We start from the raw sequence: 23,294 nt of genomic DNA, 5'->3' as shown, positions 1-23,294 counted from the left end.
GTTAAAGTATTTTTTTTTCTTTTAAGATTTTGATCAAAATCAATTTGCTATCTTGCTCAAACTTAATTATGGTATGAAACCAAGTGCACAGATGCTTATTCATTAATGCATTAGGCACTATTCCAGGTAGTGGGGAAATAGCAGGGAGCAAAACAGACAAGGCACTGCTGCCTTGTTGGCTTAGTTTAAACCAAACTTTGAATAGGTCTCCTCGGATATGTTGACATTCTGATATATCAGGTATTAGGAGCTGGGAATAATTCCCACATACTTGTAAAAATGTAGATCTTCAGAAGTAATGCCAAATGAGTAAAAGAATCTTGAATATAAATTGAACACTTGAGAAACCTCATTTTATTTTTAAGGTTTGTTGACTGTTTCTTAGGTGGGGGGTCAGCTAATTCCAAGTGAGATAGTCTATACCTCCTACTTACATCCAGGGAATCTCTGTCTCTTTTTTAAAAATCTGACACAACTGTTTGTACTGAGCATCAGAAATTAATATCATCAAGACATTCGCTCTTGCTGTTTTCTGACTGAAAGCCAGTTGTAGGAATCCAGTTTGGCAAGATAAGATGGGTGAGCAAGATGAAGAATATACGTGATGGAAGAAGAAATATTTTCTAGGGTAGCCCTGAATAAATTGTGAATTTTGTGGTAGGCCTGAATAAATTGTGAATTTTGTAGCTCTTAATGGCTGGGTCACTTCACAAGACTAGTCAGTATTCAATACAGAACTAGTACTTTTCCACTGTTTAAAAAAATTCTCTATATACTGTTTAGTCTTTCTTTTCTTTTCTTTTTTTTTTTAAATAAAAATGTGAAGTAACTGTAGAGCAGGCGTCATTTTCACTGTATTGCTAAAGAAACAAACAAAAAAAAGCACAAGCAAAGGATTCTAATTGTGTGTCCTTGATATATACACCTAATTGTTCTATAGCCTCTTAGAGAGGAGTCTAGTTCAGATATTTTAGTGTCCACATATAACGTTGCAATAATAAAATTTTAAAATGTTGTATTTCAAAATTATACAGATTCTTGAAATGTGTGGTTAGTTATGATATTAAAGGAAACTGCAACTTGAAAGTTTGGTAGCTGTGTTCTTGATTTCTGTGTTCTTCCTGAGACCATGGAGCTGGAGCTCTTTGAAGACCCATCACAGAACATACTTTTTTTTTTTTTTTTTTAAGGATTTTATTTACTTATTTGACAGAGAGAGAGAGAGAGAGACACCACAAGTAGGCAGAGAGGCAGTCAGAGAGAGAGTGAGAAGCTCAGGCTCCCTGCTGAGGAGAGAGCCTGGTGTGGGGCTTGATCCCAGGACCCTGAGATCATGACCTGAGCCAAAGGCAGAGGCTTAACCCACTGAGCTACCCAGGTGCCCCCAGAACATATTCTTAAATTGTTAGTGTAGTAAAGGCAGTTATTTGTAGCCATCAGGCTGGGATCACTAGCAGCTCTGTGGGTGTGTGGTGTCACATGTACCTGTTGCTTACAAGTAGCCAGGAACATCTGGCACATGCAAGTAGACCTTGCTGGTATTAGCAGGTAATGATCTGGGAAAGACCAAGCTCTTCTGATGGAGTCCTGGTTCTAGTGAGGGAATTATAGCTATGGAATACATTTCTCTGTCAGCTCTTTAAAAATCATTCATATTTCAAGAGTTTTAGAATTTGTGTGTGATTAAAGTTTGGACTGGAAAATGTGGCTTCAGGCAGAGGCCAGTAATAGGGTAAAATGTGGTGAAGAGGTGCTTGGCAAGCTCCAAGATTCTCCAAAGGGAAGAAGGGGAAGGAGAGTTTTGGTTGGCTAGTAGGCATAGGTGCTTACTAATAACAGTAAGAATCCAGTTAAATTCTGTTTGTCAGTGTTATGTATCCCTGTATTCTAAGCCAGAATTACTTCTAGGTAGCTAGTAAAATACTCAATAGTTGTGGGGGGAGTGCTTACAAGGATTTCATCTGGATGTTTTTAAATGGCTGAGTACATCTTCCTTTGTTCTTAGGGTTTCTTTCGGAGAAGCATTCAGCAAAACATTCAGTACAAGAAGTGCCTGAAGAATGAAAACTGTTCTATAATGAGAATGAATAGAAACAGATGTCAGCAGTGTCGCTTCAAAAAGTGTCTGTCTGTTGGAATGTCGAGAGATGGTATGTTCCCACTTTAACGAGTACTCTTCTTAAAACATATGGAACTAGGCCTTTATTCCTTAGCATAAACCAGACCTATAGGCAACTTACCAGTGGCCTTCTTGTGCTTAGAGTGAAATGTATTTTAGAAAACACATTTTGATGCCTTGTAGGATGCTAAATTCTTTAAAGTTAAATTTTAGTGTTATCACCCTGGAAAAACAGCTTTTGGCTCTCTTTGGGACTTCTTGTAACCTCCCCCCCTTTAATAATGATAAATACTTTATTTCCTAAAAACAGAATTCATTTTCTCTCTCTCTCTCTCTCTTTTTTTTTTTTTTTTTTTTTGAGAGAGAGAGAGAGAGAGAGAGAAAGAGAATCTCAAGCAGGCTCCATGCCCAGTGTGGAGCCCAACACAGAGCTTGATCCCACGACCCGCAGATCACGACCTGAGCTGAAATCAAGAGTTGGAGGCTTAACAACTGAACCACCCAGGCACCCCTCTTTTTTTTTTTTTTTTTAAATATAGGAATCCTTGGCTCTTTCTCCTTGATTTCTTAGCATTTCTGAGGAATCCATTTCTCCTATGTGAATTACCTCTGTGACTTTGTTAGCACTGAGACAGTAATGTGCTTTTAGGGCATAGGTTCTGAATACACTGAAAGAAGATACAAAACTGAAAGGAACAGTAGGGTCTGGGGTGGAGGTGATTGCTAAATTCTGGCATGATCCATTCCCATAAAAAATAAAAGTTAATTTGTGGGACTATTAGTGTTTTCTGTGGATGACATCACTGGAACATTTGACTCTTCTATTATGCTTACGAAAATCACTTTTGGATGGTCTCATTCAGTTCTAAGTAACATTACAGAAGAGTATGAGGTTTTCAGAGGGATTAGTTTAGTAGGATTAATTAAAAATTGCTAAGAATGAACCTGATATTTATCTAGGGAAGCATCACTTAATCAGTCCCTTAAGTTACTCTAAATATATTACACAAATACTGTTTGTAATAGAGCTTCTTGAGTAATGGATTTCAGCAGTTGATGTTTTGGATTTCATTTGCCTGAACATTTTTTTTTTAATATTACTGGAAATACTGATCCAAAGTTGGTGATATTGTGATTTCCCCAAAAGAACAGAAATGGCAGTCATTTATGAAGGAGGGAGTAGAGGTAGAGTGAAACATGATAAAATTGTCCATGATAGCAATAATGTCACAGGCTACAATTAGATTAGTAAGGAGTTCTTGCTGGGTGGGTATTTATTATCTCCATATGAATATTAGATTAGAAAGCTTTTCTTTTCTGTCCCTCAGGGATAAGAATGTTGGAGACAGAACACATTCTAAAACGTGACCCCCAAAAAGGGGAAGATGAATGATTTAATTTTTGTTCCATTGATTTTATTTAAAATCCAGCAAATTTTCCAAAAACTGCATTTCTATTGGCTATGTTTTTTTTTAATTAAAAAAAATTTTTAAAAACAGTTTCTCTTTTAAAAAAGCTGGAAAAGAAGAGAGCAAATCTTTTTTTTTTTTTTTAAAGATTATTTATTTATTTGGGGGGGGGAGAGAGAGAGAGCGAGCTAGTGAGAGAGGGAACCCAAGCAGGGGGAGTGGGAGGAGAAGCAGGCCTCCCGCTGAGCAGGGAGCCTGATATGGGAATCCTGATGTGGGGATCCCAGAACTCTGGGATCACGACTTGAGCTGAAGGCAGATGCTTAATGACTGTGACACTCAGGTACCCCAAGAGCAGATATTTAATAGTTGGGTTTGAGAATAGGGTTATAAAAATGAATTGACAAAGGTTAGATGTTCAGGGACTACTTGTACCTACTAGGTTCCATTAACATTAATGGCTGGGGGTAGCTGAATCCCATTTGCCTTCTTAAGAACACAGACTTCAGCCTTGTTAATAGGTGCTGCGTAGTAATGCCGATCTGCTTCAAACTGTGATTTTTATTAGTTAATTTCAAATTTTTAAAGTTTTGCTCCTAAAAACCCAAGACATAGATCTTCTCTTAGTTCTTTTTTGGAAGAAAAATGAAAAATTTTTTTCCTTTCCACTTCCTCTGGTAACATTAAAAATATAACCAGCAAATTTAGAATAATTTGGGTCAGAAACATGCAGATATTTTTTATTTGTATCACTAGAGGCCATAGCTAACAGGTAATTTGGTGTTAGTCGTTTGTATGAACAGATCTAATTTAGAATATAGACGTTAAATATTTTTTTCTTTAATAGCTGTTCGGTTTGGTCGTATTCCTAAGCGTGAAAAACAGAGGATGCTAATTGAAATGCAGAGTGCAATGAAGACTATGATGAACAGCCAGTTCAGTGGTCATTTGCAGAATGACACTTTGGAACATCATGAACAGACAGCCTTACCAGCCCAGGAACAGCTGCGACCCAAGCCCCAGCTGGAACAAGAAAACATCAAAAGCTCTTCTCCCTCTTCTGATTTTGCAAAGGATGAAGTGATTGGCATGGTGACCAGGGCGCACAAGGATACTTTTCTGTATAATCAGGAGCAGCGAGAAAACTCAGCAGAGACCATGCAGCCTCAGAGAGAACGGATTCCCAAGGGCATGGAGCAGTATAATTTAAATCATGACCATTGTGGCAGTGGGCTTAGCAGCCATTTTCCATGTAGTGAGAGCCAGCAGCACCTCAATGGACAGTACAAAGGGAGGAACATAATGCATTACCCAAATGGGCATGCTATTTGTATTGCAAATGGACATTGTATGAACTTCTCCAATGCTTATATTCAACGAGTATGTGATAGAGTTTCGATAGATGGATTTTCTCAGAATGAGAACAAGAATAGTTACCTGTGCAACACTGGAGGGAGAATGCATCTGGTATAGTGAAATCAATTTTTTTACTCAACTTGCATCAAGGAAAGCTTTTGAAGGTTTTTTTTCTTTGTGGGGAGTATACACACTTCAGGGGCAGGGGTGGTATCAGAAAACATGAGACTTACAGAATCAGTATTGTGTGATATTTTAGGTCAAATACTGATAACATCATTTGTTGATTGACCCAATTTCACACAGAACTAGGTACAGCATGTGATTTGATTGATACTATGATTGGGATTAAGATTTTAAATAAAATATGGATCATGTAGAATTGATTCTTTAATTCTTAGAAATCCCTTTCAAAATTTAAGCATTCTGATTAATCACTGTCTTACTAGCTTTGGGATTTTCTCAAAGGGCTGATCATTTAGCTTGCTACAGTTAGTAATCCTTTAATTTCTATGGAGAGGGTTCTTTAACCATTATAGTACAAAAAGGTCCTTGAATGTAGAACATGGTTAGGTATTTTACTGTTTGAGAATTTTAGAAATAATTTAATACACTAGTTTCTAAGGATTTTCTCAGACTTTGTCTTATGAGATGAGTTAATGTTATTCATATTATTCAAGTTTTTTTTTTTAATCAACTGCAACAATCTACATGAAAGTACAGTGTTTATATTCAGCCAAATTTTCATCAAAAAACAGCAGTACCACATCATTTCCAGTATAAACCATGAGGTCCTTTGATAGTGCTTGGTATTTTCTACAGCTAGGTAATTAAAGTCTTCTTTTTTTCATTTTCAAAATAGCTGAGACTACTCCAATTCTTTTTGTTAGATTTTTCTTGTCACTTGCAAGTATTCGATTGCATGGGTCAGAAAGGTGATCTTATATCATATTAGACTTAATGGCTACCTTAAGGAGGGAAAAATTTACAAGCATTTAGATTCTCATTTTGTGATATTCTCCATGGTTATAGAATCATCCCATTCCTGCATCTCCTATGGATTTAGTGAAAATTTAAAGGCTGATTTTACTAACAGAGTATACAGTGAATGTTCATCATCTTTCTAGTGTTCTTATACCTTGTTTGGCTTCCTACTTTTTCCCCACCAATCCTTATACAGAAGGTGCCCTTGTATCTCCCATCATTATTCTCTAATTGAACAAGTGGAAGCCAGTGGTCAGAGCACTGTTTATGAAATAAATGGTCAATGACCTTTTTAGAAAAGTGAGGCATCTCACTATCTTTCCTTCCTTGAAATTATAATACTGTAATTGTGCCTTTTGGAAAAAAGTGAGTTTTGAAATATTAACTAAATATTGGGTTCTAGGCCTGTGACTCTAGCTATATTTAGAGAAATTAACTAAACTTCTTAGAATCTCATTTCCTCTAAGAAATAGTAATTATAATATCTGCCGTGACTAATGAATAGGACTGCTAATAAAGTTTGTATGAATTTGTTTGAAAATCATAAAACCAGTATAAGGTGGCAGCAGTACTAAAAAATAAACTCTTAAACCCAGGTTTTTGAAATAGCTTAGGCCGCCTCTTTTGTGATGCACGAATTGCTGTCAGAGTAGGTTGCCACGAGGCTTTCTAACACGAGGCAAGTAGAAGAAGAGAAAGTATTATTATTAGTAGATTTTACCTGTGTGTGAGAGTTATTTTCACATTGGGGTTTCCAATGATTTGAGATGCTACTCTCGAAGTTTCTTTACCATCTCTCATAATTTAATAGTTTTTCTGTTTTGTGCATGCTAGGTTTGTCCAATGAGTAAGTCTCCATATGTGGATCCTCATAAATCTGGGCATGAAATCTGGGAAGAATTTTCAATGAGCTTCACTCCAGCAGTGAAAGAAGTGGTGGAATTTGCAAAGCGTATTCCTGGATTCAGAGATCTCTCTCAGCATGACCAGGTCAACCTTTTGAAGGCTGGGACTTTTGAGGTAGGTTTTATTTATCTAGAATATCGATGCACAGTGTGTGTAGTATTTTATTTTCATTCTTTTCTAAATGAGTGCTTATAGTCCGGAGGCTAAAATTACCAGCAAAAGAATAACCATATCAGAATCTTGGCAAGAGATGTGACAAATCCAGAGTTTCTTAAGGCTTGAAATACAACTTCTCTGTATCCTCAGCGTATAGATTTCCTCCAGGTTGTAGTATTTACTTCCAGGGATGGGCTTCAGGCAGGGTCTGCAGAGCATTTGACACCCACTGAAATTCTATATTGGTGTTCTAGTATAGAGTACAAAGGGTAAATAGAATGTGGTTTTCTCTTTTAGGAAATTGTAGAATGTTTCAGGGTTATGTGAGATGTGTCTTCTGTGTTACCGTGGACTTTCTTGGCCTCATCTCATCCAGAATCCTTGCTACCTTTTCTTCTCTGGCTTCCCTTGCTGTGATGTATTCTGCCTGGACTTAGGGGACAGCTGCTTTTGCCAACTTGAGTGGGACAAGTGCTATGTTAGGTGCCTCCCACCTATGGCTTCTAAGTGCTGCTGAAGTGTGAGGAGCCTCAGGACTTGCTCAGAGCTCACTTAAATATTATTCTGAAATGCAGGGTGGTGGGTGGAAAGTTGGTGTCTGGTGGTCCACTTCTTTGATCCATGGGGGACGGGATCTGGGGAATATATTTTCATTTTCCCCTGCTGGTCCCACAGACTGAGCTCTCAGTTGTGAATGATACTGAGTGGCGGCCTGCTCATTAATGCATCCTCTGGTATTTGCTGATAATTGCTGTCATCCCTGTCATCTCATTTCCTTTTTCCTCAAACCTGTTTTCATGTATGGTAGTACACATTCCGTGTAAACTTTGGCCTTATGTTCTGTTTTTAGGAGACCTGGCCCAGAATGGAAAAGGAGCCATGTTCATAAACAAAATAGCTGTGGTATAATTTAGAAGTAAAACTGTTAGGTTAGGATTTTCAATGTAAAGGAAAACATTAGAGTTAAGATTTAAACCTGAATCTTAAAGGGGTGTCAGTGATCAAGTTCAAAGTTCAGTTCATTCATTTTTTGAGGTTAAGTAATTGTGGCCCACAGAGGTGGAGAGATTTTTCTGAAATTACCAATACATTTCTAACACAGCACCATAACACAAATCCCAGACTCCAGGACTTGTGTTCTTTCCCCCTTGTGATATGACTTGGGATTGCTGTGTTCTAGTTCTATACACTATTTTGGATTGTCTTGAGTAAAACAAGTCTTTGGGAAAATTGCAAAGGGGAGCTATTTGTTCAGTATTCCTTTGGTTATGAAAGAAATATGTGACATAGGTGTTACCCTTTACTATAGGGGAGGGAGTGCCATAGATAAGTAGTTGCTGATTTGGTTTGGATTTGAATTACAACTCGGTGTCTGGAACACTTCTGCTGTAATAGTTTTCTTTGTGTATTGTCTCTTTGGGTTATGGTTTCTTAAAATAGTCTAATTTAGGTGTATCCATGCATTTGTCTTGGCTTTATTTGGTGTTTTGATGTCTCTAAGTGTTGTTGCATTGAAATACTGCTCTTTTTACTTAGGATTTAGAGACCATGTGATATACTTGGTAGCTTAAAGAGTTTCTTTAATGCCTTTGGCCAAGGCCTAGTTTCATATTTCTTGGCATTAATGCCTGCTTTAATTTTATATTTGCATTTCAGAATCTTTATTAATAGAGTTGCAGAATATCACAGGACTCAAGTATTTTTGCCACTAGTGGCTGGAATTTTTCTGATGTTCACTCCACAGATATTTATTGCTTTGGTAGAGAATTTGCCTTAAGGAAATGGTTCTGGGTAAAAATAAACTCAATTTTTCTTTTACAACTTTCTTTTATATGTAGGATGTTTCTTAACTGGCTTGAATACTGAATTTTTTCTTAGTATTAGTACTGAACTCCTTCAAATACATTTTTCTTTTTCCAGGTTTTAATGGTACGGTTTGCATCATTGTTTGATGCAAAGGAGCGTACGGTCACCTTTTTAAGTGGGAAGAAATACAGTGTTGATGATTTACACTCAATGGGAGCAGGGGATCTGCTAAACTCTATGTTTGAATTTAGTGAGAAGCTAAATGCCCTCCAACTTAGTGATGAAGAGATGAGTTTGTTTACAGCTGTTGTCCTGGTATCTGCAGGTAAGCAGGCTGGTGCAAAATTGTGCTACATCCAGAATATAAGTAACCAAGTGGAAAGAAGATGGAACTATGTTCCAGCAAGCTGTCTATATGGCAAGAGAGCCTGAGGCAGATGCTAAAGTGCATGAATAATCTGTTGTTTTTGAGAAATCAGATAGCAAAAATTCAAAAGTGCTGTATGATAATAAAATGATGTTTAGATATAGGCCTCAAATTGACCACAAGTCTTAGTCTTTAACTTTTGCCTGTAATTTTTACAACTCTAAATTGTTGCTTTTGTGGATTTAACTTTGGGAACATAGGTGGTTCTGATACGAATTTAAGTTTTAATTAAAGTGTGTATTACTTGAGAATGTTAAAATTATCAAGGTACATTAGTGAGGTCTGTTCCAAAACTTGGTGAATTACGAGTAGGCTTTTACCTAGCTTTGCCACTGAATTTTCTGTGTGATTTGCATAAATAATTCTATTCTTTTGGGTCTCAGTTTCCTTGTGGAAGGAAAGGATTGTACCATGTGAGCCAACCTGGGGTCTGGCACAGAATAGGTACTTAGTTTCTGTTTGAATGAGTGACCAAGATTTTTGAGTCCTCACACTTAATGTTTATTTATATGAGTCACTGATGATGTTTTCCAGTTTCCCTGCCACCTTGCATTTAAATTATATTATTTCTGAGCAAAGTATTTCAATTTAGATAATAGCTATTAAGATAATAGCAAATGGGAAATTGAAACACTGACTTTCCTGGGGATATATAAGTAAGTACCAGCCATTTTTAGGTATCACTAACTTTATTTTAAAACATTGAGAATTGTACAGTATTTTGATATGACTTACTTCAAGTTTTGTATTTGCTTCTTACTGTGTAAAAGCCATTGTACCAGGTGCTGTGGGGGTTATAAAGTGTAAGTTATAGCCCCTGCTTATGTGGTAAGCTGTTAATCAGTAACTCCTAATGAGGAGGTTCTTGGTATATCTTAAAGGGTCTGTACATTAGTGGTGTAAATAAGAGTTAGGTAAATAGCTCTATATGTAAATAAGAGTGTAAATAAAGAGTTATGTCATTTGGAAGCATAATTTAGCTACCTATTCTGATCAGCTCTACCTAGGTGGCTAAAAATGCACTTATGATATGGAATAGTATTACAGTAACAGGTTAATAAGAGATAACTTATTTTCTTACAAGTAACCTTGTAGTTAATGCTTCTTGCACTTCACCTACCATCCTGCAGTCTCTTGATAAGTAATTATTAATGGTTTGAGTTGACATCTGATTAATGTATTGTGAAACTAAAGGTAATCCATACTTTGTAATTTCTTTATCTGATCAGTATGTGGACAGGGGAGACAGAACAAGCATTAAGATACACGCTTACTCTCCAAGCATCTATGTATTATTTGAGAGAGAGAACTAACACAAAAAGCTTTATGGTATTAAGCTGTGTGGTTCTGACTGAGAAAGTAGGGGTCTAGGAAGGAAGATGAAGTTACCTGAGAAAGCTTTGTGGGGAAAGCTTTGAATTTGAAGGATGGGTTAGTAGATTTTCCCATCAAAACAGTGATGAAGCGGCTTTGGAGAACATGAGGTAAGGCAGGGGCAGGTGGCCAAAGCCCTATGTGTACATCAAGGAGGAAAGGGATGGAAGGCTTGGGAGTTAAAGGGACACTGGATTATGGAATGACCACAAGGAGAACTAAGCAGAGAAGTTTTAACTGAAAAAATGGGGCAGTGGAAAGTCAGTGTAGGAGAATGATGAGGCATGGACAGAGTCATGGTTTGACATAGTTCTGCATGTTTATCTTGGGTAGGTTAGAAAAGTGAGTCATTGGAGCTGGAGGGTCAGGTTGAGAGGCTGTTGAAATAACTTCAGGTAGGAGGCAGTGGAGTGAACTTTCCTGAGATAGGTGTAGTAGAGGAGGTGAAGCAGGAGGGACTGTCTCAGAGATGGTGGAAAGGAAGAAACAGTGGCAGGGGATAACGGGAGCTCTCTACCAGGAAATATGCCATTTACTTACATTTTCTACCAAGTGAACATAATTTTTATTTTGTTTTAATCTCCTTTTGAAAAAGCCTTGTTTTGTTTACTGGTCATAACAATAATATGGGTCCTTTGCAAAAGTAGAAAATACTAAGATGAACATAAAGATGATAATATTGCTACCAAAAAAGATTACTGTCAACATTAGGGAGTCTTTCTCTGTCTGTTCACCTGTCCATCCATGTACCATTTGCTTGATTATTATGGTACATAAAAAAATATGTGACATACCGAGTGGAAAAGACTTATAAAAAAAGAATGTAGTGCATTCTTATTTTTGTTCTGTCTAAATGAAGGTACATAAGCAACACATACACAGACACAATTTCTTGCATTTTAAAATAATTTGCTTTCACTTAAACATATGATAGTGTTGATGTCTAACTTAAATCTTTACCACGAAGAAAAGACTATTATTATTTTTAAAGCAGTATCTATACAAGAAAATAAAATTCAGAAACTACAGAAGATAAGTCTCTCCTTCCTTCTCCCAGCCTACTCTCCAGAGAACTAGAATTCTATCTTTCTTAATTGTTCTGGGAGTTGCCCACTCAATTCTAAATATTATGCTTATAGCTTTTTTTTAATTGAGTAGATACAACTGACAAAAGTGTCTTCTCTTTATAAGTTTTATTTTTACAGTTACTTTGTTTTATATATAATTAGAATATGCTCACATTCTTTGACCATTCACTTTTACATAATCTCTCAGATAGAATAGAGAAAGAATCTTCTCCTTAGGAAGACAGTATCATCGTCCTTCCATATCCTGGCTTCTTTTGCTATACCTTTTTTTTTTTTATTTTACATTATCAAGAATGAAAATATTTATATTCTGTTCTATAGGTGTGATTAGATTCCATGCTTTATTTGATGGAAAAAGATACTGAAAATATTGAAAAGTAAAAAATATTTTTTTACTAAATATTGAAAAGTAAATATTGAAAAGTAAAAAAATCTACATTTTCTAAATATTCAAAAGTAAAAAATATTGAAAAGTAAAAAATATTGAATATTGAAATATTGAATAGTAAATATTGAAAAGTAAATATTGAAAAGTAAAAAAATACTACATTTTTTAAATATTGAAAAGTAAATATTGAAAAGTAAAAAATATTGAAAAGTAAAAAAAATATTGAAAAGTAAAAAATATTTGAAATATTGAATATTAAATATTGAATATTTTCTAAATATTGAAAAGTAAATATTGAAAATATATTTTCTAATATTGAATAAATATTGAAAAGTAAAAAAATCTACATTTAGAGTATTAGGATTATGTAAATAGTACCTATAGTGTTCACATAGCGGGGTTGAATTGGTAGATGAGGCAATACAGATTTTAAGATTTTATTTATTTGAGAGAGAGAAGCATGAACATGGGGAGTGGCAGAGGGAGAGTGAGAGGGACAAGCAGACTTCCTGCTGAGTGAGGAGCCTTACAATGCTGAAGTCAAACACCTAACTGACTGAGCCATCAAGGCTTCTGGAGGCAATATAAATCTTGCCCTAAACCTGTGCCTCCCAAGGGGGGAATGTTCCAAGTATCAAATAACAAATGGATCATTTATATTCTCTATTAATTGCTTAGAATTTGCTTTATATTTAAAATAGCTTTTTGTTTTTCTTGGAATCTACAGTTGCCATCTGGGTTTTGTTTTGGTTGTTGTCAGATAAAGTGCTAGTTTCTAGACCTCATTATATAATTTTATCCTTACAGCAGACCTCTGATGTGAGCTAGGATATGTTATTTTCAAATATCGGCAAGAACTTTGAGGAACAGAAGGGTTAAATTGTCCAAGGTCATGAATTTTAAAAAATTGGCTGAGCATGCATTTGGACTACTGTTGGCCTAGCTTCAAAGCCTTTCTGTTACACTGCTTGTTAACAGAATAATTCTAGCTGCTAAGAGAGAGAGAAATCTAAAACACGATATTTGCCTATCCTCTTAGAAGACTCTTGATGCCATGGAGAAAAAGGGAATTATACCTGGAAGGTAGATTGTTCTTGAGATTGTGTGAAATGGCAGCAGTCATTGCAGTTGAAGATGAGGGATGGGCATATAGGTGTGAGAACAATCTGAATGTGGATTTTAGTTGTCCTATGGAGGTTTTTGTGGAAGGAATTTGACTTTCATCTTGTAGGAAGTGATTATCCACAGAAGATTTTGGTGAGATTTGGTGTTGAGCGATGAAGAACCTCTCTGAGTTTAAGGAAGTAGAGGACAGGTATATCGTGAATTAAACTATACTGTAAACTATGAGGTAGGTAGTGTAGCATTTAGTACATCATTTTGAAAATCAATTTTTATTTCAGTCTGTGCATTGTATTGTTTTAATTTCTAGAGGATTATTGTTTATGATCCAGCTAGATTTTTACGTAGGTTATTTGGCCTTGAAATCATGAAATCATGGTTTTAGAAATGCAATTTTAGAAAGATTTAATGCAGTTCACATTTTTAGGTGTAGGAATCCATTTTCCTGAAGTTCTGAGTTGTAAGGAGGAAGCATAAGTCTTTCCAACAGAGTATTCACTGAAAGACTCATAATATTAGTTGTTCTAACTCAAGTATCCTTCTCTGCCTATCTAGATTATTTTGTTTGTAGGGCTCACAGTCATTCTTTTCCCAGTTGTTGGTATTGTAAATTACTGATGTGATGCAAACTAGGTATTTTTTTCTGCTCTAAGAGGTCTCTCAGGGAAGGAATTTTGGTTTGTTACGTTGACTGCTAATTCCCTAAGCACCTATCCAGTAGCCATATACATTCAGTAAGTGCTTGGTGAGGGAATTACTAAGTTGCAAGGATATTGAAGAAAACAGTTACTTGAATATTAAAGGCAGGAGAGACACTTGGAAGCATCATTGAAGGCTTTACGTAGTTTTATATGGCCATTATGATTGTATGATCAAAGTTGTATGTTAAGAGATCTTTTCTCCGTATAACAGTTTTATCTGAAAACATATGACTCTCCCAATCCAGTAGTCAGCATTCAAATTGTTTCTTTTTCCATAATAATTAGCACATAGTTCAGTAATAATCCACACTTTATTAAATGTAAGATAAACCTGTTTTCATCATTTTTTTCTGCATTTAGAGTTAATCAGACTTCCCCCTTGACTATGAAATTTTAGTCTTTGCATTGCAAGTGGCCTTTTTAGCTACCAGCTACAATGCAGAGCGTAAATACCCTTGTGAACAATGAATTAAAAAGGGTGTGAAGGGCGCCTGGCTGGCTCAGTGGGTTAAAAAGGGTGTGAATGGCCAGAGATTTTTGCTTCCTTGGCAGTATCTTTCTTATTAATTAAAATTCCCTATACTGGGAGCCATTGAGTATTTCTTAGGCTCTACTGCCTCCTATTGTAAAGGGAAGAAATAGTCGTTGATGATGACTAAAAAAAAAAGTCCATGGGTAAACAGTATAGATTTTGCTAATTTTAAGATACTTTGCTTTATTGTTGGATTATACTAAATCATTAGTTTATTAACATTTTGTATGATGAGCTTAATAAACACAGTATGCAAAATGGAAGTGAATGCAGGTTAATGTAACTAGGTAATAAAGGTACACAGTGTATTAGTTACCTCTTTACTGCGTAACAAATTACCTTAAAACTTAGTGGCTTGAAAAGATATACATTTATTATCTCACAGTTTCTGAGGATTAGGAATATGGGTATGGTTTAGATAGGTGCTTCTGGCTTGAGGTTTCTTGGGAGACTGTAGTCAGACTGTGAGTAGGGCTGTGGTTGGCTATGAAGGCTCAACTAGGGAAGGATCTGCTTCGAGGATTATTCATATGGTTGTGGTAGGAGTCCTTTCCTTGCAAGATGTTGGGCTGAGTACCTCAGTTCTTTGCTGGATGCTGGTCAGAGACCACCGTCAGTTCCTTAGCATAAGGGCTACTTCATAAGCAGCTCACAACATGGCACTTGGCATCTGGCTTTACTCAGAGGAGGTGAGTATGAGTTTGCTGAAGATGGAAGCCTTTTTTTTTTTTTTTTGGTAGTATTTTATTCATCAGTAGTGAGTCAGTAAGTCTAGCATACTGAAGGGGAAAGGGATACACAAGGGTGTGGATACCAGGGTGAGGGGGCCATTTTAGAGGTTGCCTGCCATACATGGTAACATACAACTGTGGATATATTCTGTATGAAGAAAAAAAATATATTTGTAAACTACACTATTTTATTTTGACAGGAGAGTTGAAATTAGTAGATGGCATCTAATTTTAAAAATTAGAACCTCTAGTTTTGTGAACAAAATACTAAATACCAAATCTTGATTTATCAAGTATACTGTGTAATGTGTCTTTTTATAATATAATAAATAGGTACAGAAATTTGCCATTGGGATTTAAATGTTGACAACTGTCTTTTGCCTTTATTCCAATATATAAAACCTTGTTGTAGACTCATTAATGAGATTGATGAAAAAGAATTTAATTTCTATTTAATGTTTTCTCTTAATTGGTATTTATATTTAATGTTTATAACGTCCTCTTATTCCTATCTGTCTATTCCTTACTCTCTGTTAGATCGATCTGGAATAGAAAACGTCAACTCTGTGGAGGCTTTGCAGGAAACTCTCATCCGCGCACTAAGGACCTTAATAATGAAAAACCATCCAAATGAGGCCTCTATTTTTACAAAACTTCTTCTAAAGTTGCCAGATCTTCGATCTTTAAACAACATGCACTCTGAGGAGCTTTTGGCCTTTAAAGTTCACCCCTAAGGCCTTTGTTTATTTAAACACGAACTGATTCATGCTAACTGTACATTTTGTGCTAAAATGCTTATTTATATGTGTATACCATATGTGGAGATAGAAAAGACCTTTAAGACAATACAAGATTGTAGGCTATCTCTGTAATTATGCAGTAGCTGTTTGGATTGAGGTTTCTTCAGCCATGGTTAGACATTGACCGCATTTCCCCTATAGACCAATCAGCTGTGTCGCACTTAAACTGGAGAAGTTACACTGAATTATAGTCACACTGAATGTTAGACTTTTTCATCTGCCAAAACCAAAAATCATTTTGATCTCCCTGTGGTATAAATATAACGCACAATCACAAGTACGTGAAGACTTAAAAATTAATCCTTCGTGGTAGAAATGCTGTTGTATGATGAAGACTTGATTTCACCACAAGACCATTTGATCTGGTAATTGGAGACATTGCAAATTAGAAGATCTTGATGTCTGTATTTTGTTCTGCCACTTATTAAACTGTACGATCCTGGGCAGGTTAGTTGGTTGTGGAAAATGAAAATTGATAGTGTTCTTAATGCCCCACCTCACAGATACTAAAAAATGTCTATAAAGCATATTTACCTCTTGGGAGATAGGCACTATGTAAATAAGATAAACTTTTTGTTATTATAATTATTCATAATAATATTCTTTCCTTATTTCTGAGAATTCATTTCACAGTCCACACCAACCTATTATTCAGGGTTCCTGCATATGTGTGGGGTATCCTCCTGGCACACATATATTCAAAGTTTATGGGTACATCAAATACATAGTATGTGTACATAATATCTGTGTGAATATAATTATACATAAACACATTTCTTCACAATATTTTAAACTGTGAAGAACTTTTATCATACAATAAACTTAAAACAAGTGGTGTCAAAGACTCAAATTAGGTGCATTTTACCTATTGATATAACCATTGCTTTAAATGTTTAGATAGTATGTTATTGAACTTAGGCTCTATTTTTATTTAAGCAGCACTAAATGTAAAAGTACAACAGGCAGTTGAGTCCAGATTTCAAAAAATATGTATTTTGAGTTCATCTTTGTTTAAATCTTTGGTTCAGGGTACTAGATTTCTTACCTTGTACTGAGAAAGGTTACATTGCTGCCCCTTATACACATGCTGCAGCCTAATGATAAATATTTTGATTCTTTTTGGAGAACCAATCAATGTTTTAAGAAAACTGTTTAATGTGTTGGCCCCATGTGCATATGTGTGCATGTGTGTGTATGCGTTTGTGTGCAAGTGTGTTTTGAGTCCACTTTTTTTTTCCTAGATAACACTACAGGGATTTTGTCCAATTAGATTTACTCTATAATTTGAAAAATCATTTAGTGTGTGTGACCTACAGGCTTAGAAGTGGTACAGAGACATTTCCTCCACATATCTAATATTGGGCTTTATTAAATAGAGAAAATCAGCCTCTATTTATGGCACTGGGAGAAATAACCAAAGTTGAGGATTTTATGTATGTTTTTCTGTTTCCCTGGAAAAACAGCAATTAATTGGAATTTTTTTTGAAAAGATTGCCTTCTGTATAATTTTTGGATTATATAAAACTGTAAGAATGGAAAGAGCCTGCTTTACTATACTCAGCCTGTTACTTTAATGATACATGAGCAGAATGCCTTATTTTGTAATCTTGTTTAACTTGTTGCTACTGGGACTTGAATTTCTGTGGCACTTGTTAAGTAAGTGAAAAAAAGAAGTTAAATCCTCTCATTATTAAAGAGGAAAGGTGATGGTGATGTCTGTAATACATTATAAACCATAATTGTGATTTACCTTACATAGGTAAGACTTTTATGGGATATACAGTATAGTTTTTGTGAATTCTTTACATGATAGCATTAACTTTTTATAATTTTTTTTCCTAAGATAAATGCATAGTTTTCTTCTATGGGGGATAGAAATGGCTTTTTGAAGTAATCCTGAAAACCTCAAAGATCATGTTTGTTCTTAATTTTTGCCTTTTGCCTAAGCCTCTTTATAATATGTTATCTTTAAAACAGTTACTGTCTTAGTGTGTAACCAAAACTATGTTAGTATTGCTTATACAACTTTAGTTAGGTTCAATATATACATGTATACATCTATATATAGATATGTAGGGTTGCATTTTGTCTTGTAAAATTTTATTTGAACAATTCTTCCTGTAGGTAATGGGAAACAAAATTAATAGTTCATATGCCACTTGTAGCATCTCTATATTTGAAAATAGCCCAATATTAAAACTACTAAAATTAAACCAGCAGCCTATTATAAGCACATTCTTTGATTGAGTCATTGGGTATAAACTTACTAAATGTGGAGAAGACAACCAGTTTGGGAAACTTCTGGGTCAGTGGGACACTGTTGATTAATTGATAATGTACTGTATGAATTAAGTGATGCTTTAACTCTGATTTTACATTTTAAGTTAAAATATGGGCATTATGTCAGCAAACTTAAGGGCATTATGTCAGCAAGCTAAAACATTTTTTTCCTGTGCTTTTAATGTATCTCTACATGATCTGAGAGAGGATTCAAGCTTTAGACAGATATAGCTGAGGGAAAGGGGAAGCATCTTCTTGAGTTGAAGCTTTTCCTTAGGGCAGTGGATTAATTACAGATTAAAAAAAATTAGAAGGCAATTTCAGTGGATTAAGTGTATAGCTTTTGTATCTACATTTCAAGAAATTACCATTGTAACTTGATAAGAAATGATTTATTTTATGTAAACATCATTGCAAAGCAAGGTGTAGAAGCTCAGCTAGATTTATTACTGTGCACGAGAGTAAGTACCTATCTCAATTATTCTTTTTCTTTTCCAATATAAAGTTTGCTGAATGTACAAGAAGAGTTTATCACTTAGGATATAGATTTTTTTTTAGGGGTTGGGGGGGATGGGATCTGTCAGGAAATTGCCTATAAACAAAGATTGTCTTGATTTGATTCAAAACATAAAACTTGAAGCTATTCTTGAACTAATGTGGAAAAATAAAATGGCTATTGTTTTAAAAAAGTGATAGAAATATATTGTCAAGATATGAATTAAGTTTATTTTCTACAAACTTATTGATGAGGACATGGACAATATCTTCATGTTTCTGAAAAGTAATGTGTACATGGGGGGAGGGGATAATAAATATTATTTCTAACCAAGTGTGGTTTTGGTATCTTTTTATCTCGATGTTTTTGTAAGACTCTAATTTAACTTCCTACTTTCCCCTGAGCATAGCAGTACATCTTAACCTAAATCTCTGATTCAGCGTGGTGGAATGTATATATGAAGGACTCTTTTGATTTTAGTTTGTTTAGAGAGTCCAGCAAAGGTCTTTGATGTTTTCTGGAATGACAGCTGAATCAGAGATTCAGAGACTCGCTGTATCTTGTAATCTGTCTTAGAGGGGGATGGTGAGAGAAGAACGGGGTGCTTGATCTAGCCAAGACTGAGCCTGGCTATAAACGGCATAAGATGCCTCAGCAAGACCACCACCTCCTTTCCCCTTTTCTAGGGGCTGTACCATGCCAGCAAAGTTGAAGCCATTACTTCAATCTACACTCACTACAGTTGTTACCTAGATCAGTGATATCCATTACTTTTTTTTTTTTTTTAAAGAATTTATTTATTTATCAGAGAAAGAGAGAGGGAGAGGGCACAAGCAGGCAGAGGCAGAGAGAAGCAGGCTCCCTGCTGAGCAAGGAGCCTGATGTGGGACTTGATTCTAGGACCCTGGAATCATGACCTGAGCGGAAGGCAGCTGCTTAACTGACTGAGCCACCCAGGCGTCCCATACCCGCTACTTTTCTGTGGATGATAATTGATGTTGGGTAGGAGAAATGGGCTCCTTGATCAAATAGCTTGGAAATGCTGGGTTAACAAGGTTACTGAGATGTCTTTATGTGAGTCCCATTCTCTAATGAGCAAGTGTGTATTGTGAATTCTTTAAGGAAGTTTTCAGTAGGACATAGTCTTTTTCAAACTTCTGCCACGTAGCGCCCCCTTCTCCTTTTTTTCTGTGTTGAGCACTTGTTGGGACTCCTTGGAAGGTGTGATTTCAGGAGAAAAACATGTTAACCCACTTTGGTTGTTGGTCAGGATACTGATCATATTCTGTGGATTACTCTATAAATTTGTATTTTGTCCCTTTTTTGCACGGTATAATAAATATTAAGCTCTGAATAAATAGTTAATGAAAAAGTAGATTAAATTCCTTTTGAATTTTGGAAGTGCTGCATGTGAATAAATACAGTCAATTCATGGATCTGGTTTTAGTTTTACAAAAACTCATTTGGGCCTCTTAAAATCTGTCACATTTGCTTTTCTTAATTCTTGGTCTATCTAAAGGTTTAGCACCAACTATGGCCTGTATTCTAGTAGCCACGTTAGAGTTGCTCTTCACAATGCCAAAATTGGTGGACGAATTATAAGGACAATCTTGGAGGAACTCAACCTCTCCAGAATGCTTTCTATGGGGGCACGGTCGCAAGAACAGAAACATGGTCTCGAAATTAGCATTTCTCCTACATTGCAATAAAAATTACTAAAGAGGGTGAGACCAGTGTTTTAAAGAAGACTCAAATACCTGGGATGAAAGTGATGTTTTCAAATGTTTTTTCCCCCTCTGTTTTCCTACTGGTAACCACAGAATTGAGAATGATCTTCTGAGAAGTCTCTAAGGTAAGTTCTGTGTTTTTTCTGTTCTATAGGTTCATTTTTCTCTGAATTCTCCTTATCCATAACCCCAGCAGTTCCCTCCACCCCCCCCCCCCCCCCCTCCTTTGTTGCTTTGCTTGTAAATTTTCATCTATTTCCCCCCCCCCCCAACAGCCATTTCATTTCCTGTTCAGGTTCTGCAGTAAAATGCAAGTAGGGTAATTTCCAAAGTGGAAAGCACCTACACTTTCATTCTCTCTTGATCATCTTGCTCCCTACAGTTAGGCTGCTCTTTTTCTTTTCTTTAATATTTTATTTATTTATTTGACAGAAAGATCACAGGTAGGCAGAGAGGCAGGCAGAGAGAGAGTGGGGGGGAAGCAGGCTCCCTGCTGAGCAGAGAGCCCAATGCACGGTTTGATCCCAGGACCCTGAGATCATGACCTGAGCCGAAAGCAGAGGCTTATTAACCCACTGAGCCACCCAGGTGCCCCATAGGCTGCTCTCTTTCTAAGCTGTTTTATCTAAAGGGCTTTGGAGGAATAAACTGATGCTTTAGTTACTCATTACATATTTATTGAACATACATGTATGGCTCAAGAATTTCTCTTTTTATCCAAATGCAAATGAGTTTCCTTGAAAATCCAGGGCACTAATCCAGACAGTGTTGTGGAAGTTGTGTGCACATGAAGCAAATGGCCACCATTCACAGCATCTTAAGTAGTAATTGCCAGTAAATGCTGTTCTAGCTGTGGTGTGCTGGAGCAGCTTGTAAGGTCTCTTGAGGTCTCACTGTTAACACTTCCGGAAATTTATGGAGCTGGTTATTAAAACAGCCATTATTAAAAGTTAAATTACATAAACTTACATTTGAATTATATTTGAGAAGATACTTAAAACTCCTCACTTCCTAATTACATTTTACTCTTATTTATGCTTTTGAGGCTCAGTACCTTTATTTTTATGGGTATGGTAGCAATACTTTGTCATGGTGTTCCTGCACATCTCTTCTCAACTCCCTAAGTGATGGCCCATTGGTAGCTCAAAATTGGCGGCAGTAGGATTATTTATACTATGCAAAGCCGCAAATGCTATGATTCAGGCTTGATTTATTTTGCTGGTCGTCTAGCTTTAAGGAAGTGATGGAGACATTGTTAATAATACAAATTAAAGGTGTACTCTGATTTATACGTATGTAGAGTTCATACATGTGGAATTGTTTGGTGACGGGTAAGAGGAAGCTCTTTAGTCAGGATTCAGTACATAATATGAGTTTAATGTTATCCTCCAACCCCCACATAACTTTTTCTCTTATCTGTAAGAAGTGTAAGCTACTTCGAGTGATTACAAGACTAAATGAGAAGTATTTAAAAACTCTGCAGCAATGTCCTCTACAGACATGAGGTAATTGTCTTTCCTTAGGAAATGACATAAAGAGGAAGAGAAAGGAGAGTCTGGGGGTGGGGGGCGGGAGGAGTGGGCGCAGGGCCTCTGAGGAGGCTCTCCCTGGGCTGGCCTGTGTGGCTTGGCCTCTCACAGGCACGTCGGGGCTGAAGTGAGCTGGCAGTTCCCCATTTAGGCGTTTTCAGCGGGGAACTGCTCTGACAGTTGACTGTGATGACCCCAACCTTCGGATACTTCTGATTTCCAGTAACGTCTCCAGGAGAAGCTAACCAAGTGACAAAAGATGACCCGGTCCGCCTCCCATTCCCAAGCCCTCAGACCAGAATACAGTAGTTCCCCTGTCCCGCAGATGGGCTTTTTGGAGTTCCAATGACCTACCCTCAGCCTTGATTGCGCCCGGAAGCAAGAGCCCCACGCTGCGTCAGAGCGTGGCGACGTTCGCCTTACGTCATCCCACGTAGGCATTTTCTTTCTGCCGTCCTCACACCGAGAAGGGTGAGTACAGCGCCTTAAGGTGTTTTGAGAGCGGCCATTTACATAACTTCTATCACAGTATATTGTTACGTCATTCTTTTTTTATTATTGTTAATCTCGTACTGCGCCTAATTTAGAAGTTAAGCTTCATCATAGGTTTGTATGTATAGGAAAAGAAATCATGTATCTAGGCTTCGGTACTTCCGGGAATCAGGCATCCACTGGGGGTCTTGGAATGTATCCCCCTGCAGCCAGGGGGACACGGCTATGTATGAGGAAGGTCATTAGTATTCCACGGGATGCTATTATTGTTCAAGGTGTACATCCGTCACAAGGGGCAGGGATAATGGGCTCAGTGTTCCTTCCTAGGAAAAATAATAAAAATACCCTTGGAAGGGTAGGAAGAACTTTCATGTCTGAGTTTTGGATGTTCTCACCATTTATGGAGGATTGAGGATACCTTTCTAGTTGTGATTCTGCTCTTCAGTGATCTTGAGAAGATCCCTTTATCATTGGGTTCAGCTCCCTTCTGTAAAATGAAGGAATTTAACTGTAAGCCCTCCCTCATCTCTTCCAGGGCTAACATTTGTGATATGATAGTATGTAAAACAAACAAACAAACAAACACCCCCCCCCCAAACTAAACAAACACAAAAAAAGAACTAGAGAGTGGCTTTTAAAAAAGAAAAAAAAAAGGGTGAAAAATTTGTTTTGTTGGAGGTGTGGTGAGGGGAGACAAAGAAATGTGGTTCCTGCAGCTAACGGTTGATTGATCACACTTGCCTTACCCTGGTGTGACATTGCACCCTGCTGGCCATCTGTCCCCTCTCCTTGTGGTGTGACTCCCTGCTCCCTCGTGCCTGTCTCACTGCTAAGTGTTCACAATACCTTTAGCTCAAAGTCAGCTGTTAAG

At 36.7% G+C, this 23,294-nt stretch overlaps 1 protein-coding gene across 1 annotated transcript in view; it reads left to right on the top strand.

Annotated features, from left to right (window-relative positions):
* Positions 1–19,008, top strand: part of NR1D2 (nuclear receptor subfamily 1 group D member 2) — a 29,241-nt gene extending 10,233 nt beyond the window's left edge. The window contains exons 4-8 of the mRNA XM_059390850.1: positions 2,006–2,150; positions 4,376–4,995; positions 6,703–6,888; positions 8,851–9,061; positions 15,637–19,008. Of these exons, the coding sequence (XP_059246833.1) occupies positions 2,006–2,150; positions 4,376–4,995; positions 6,703–6,888; positions 8,851–9,061; positions 15,637–15,833 (1,359 nt within the window). The 3' untranslated portion in view covers positions 15,834–19,008. The remainder of the gene's footprint in view (positions 1–2,005; positions 2,151–4,375; positions 4,996–6,702; positions 6,889–8,850; positions 9,062–15,636) is intronic.
* The last annotated feature ends 4,286 nt before the right edge of the window (positions 19,009–23,294 follow it).

This window comes from Mustela nigripes, chromosome 2 (genome assembly GCF_022355385.1).
Source record: "Mustela nigripes isolate SB6536 chromosome 2, MUSNIG.SB6536, whole genome shotgun sequence".
Lineage (NCBI taxonomy): Eukaryota > Metazoa > Chordata > Mammalia > Carnivora > Mustelidae > Mustela > Mustela nigripes.
Note: the sequence above shows the minus strand (reverse complement) of the source record. Positions and strands in the feature narration are given on the sequence as shown.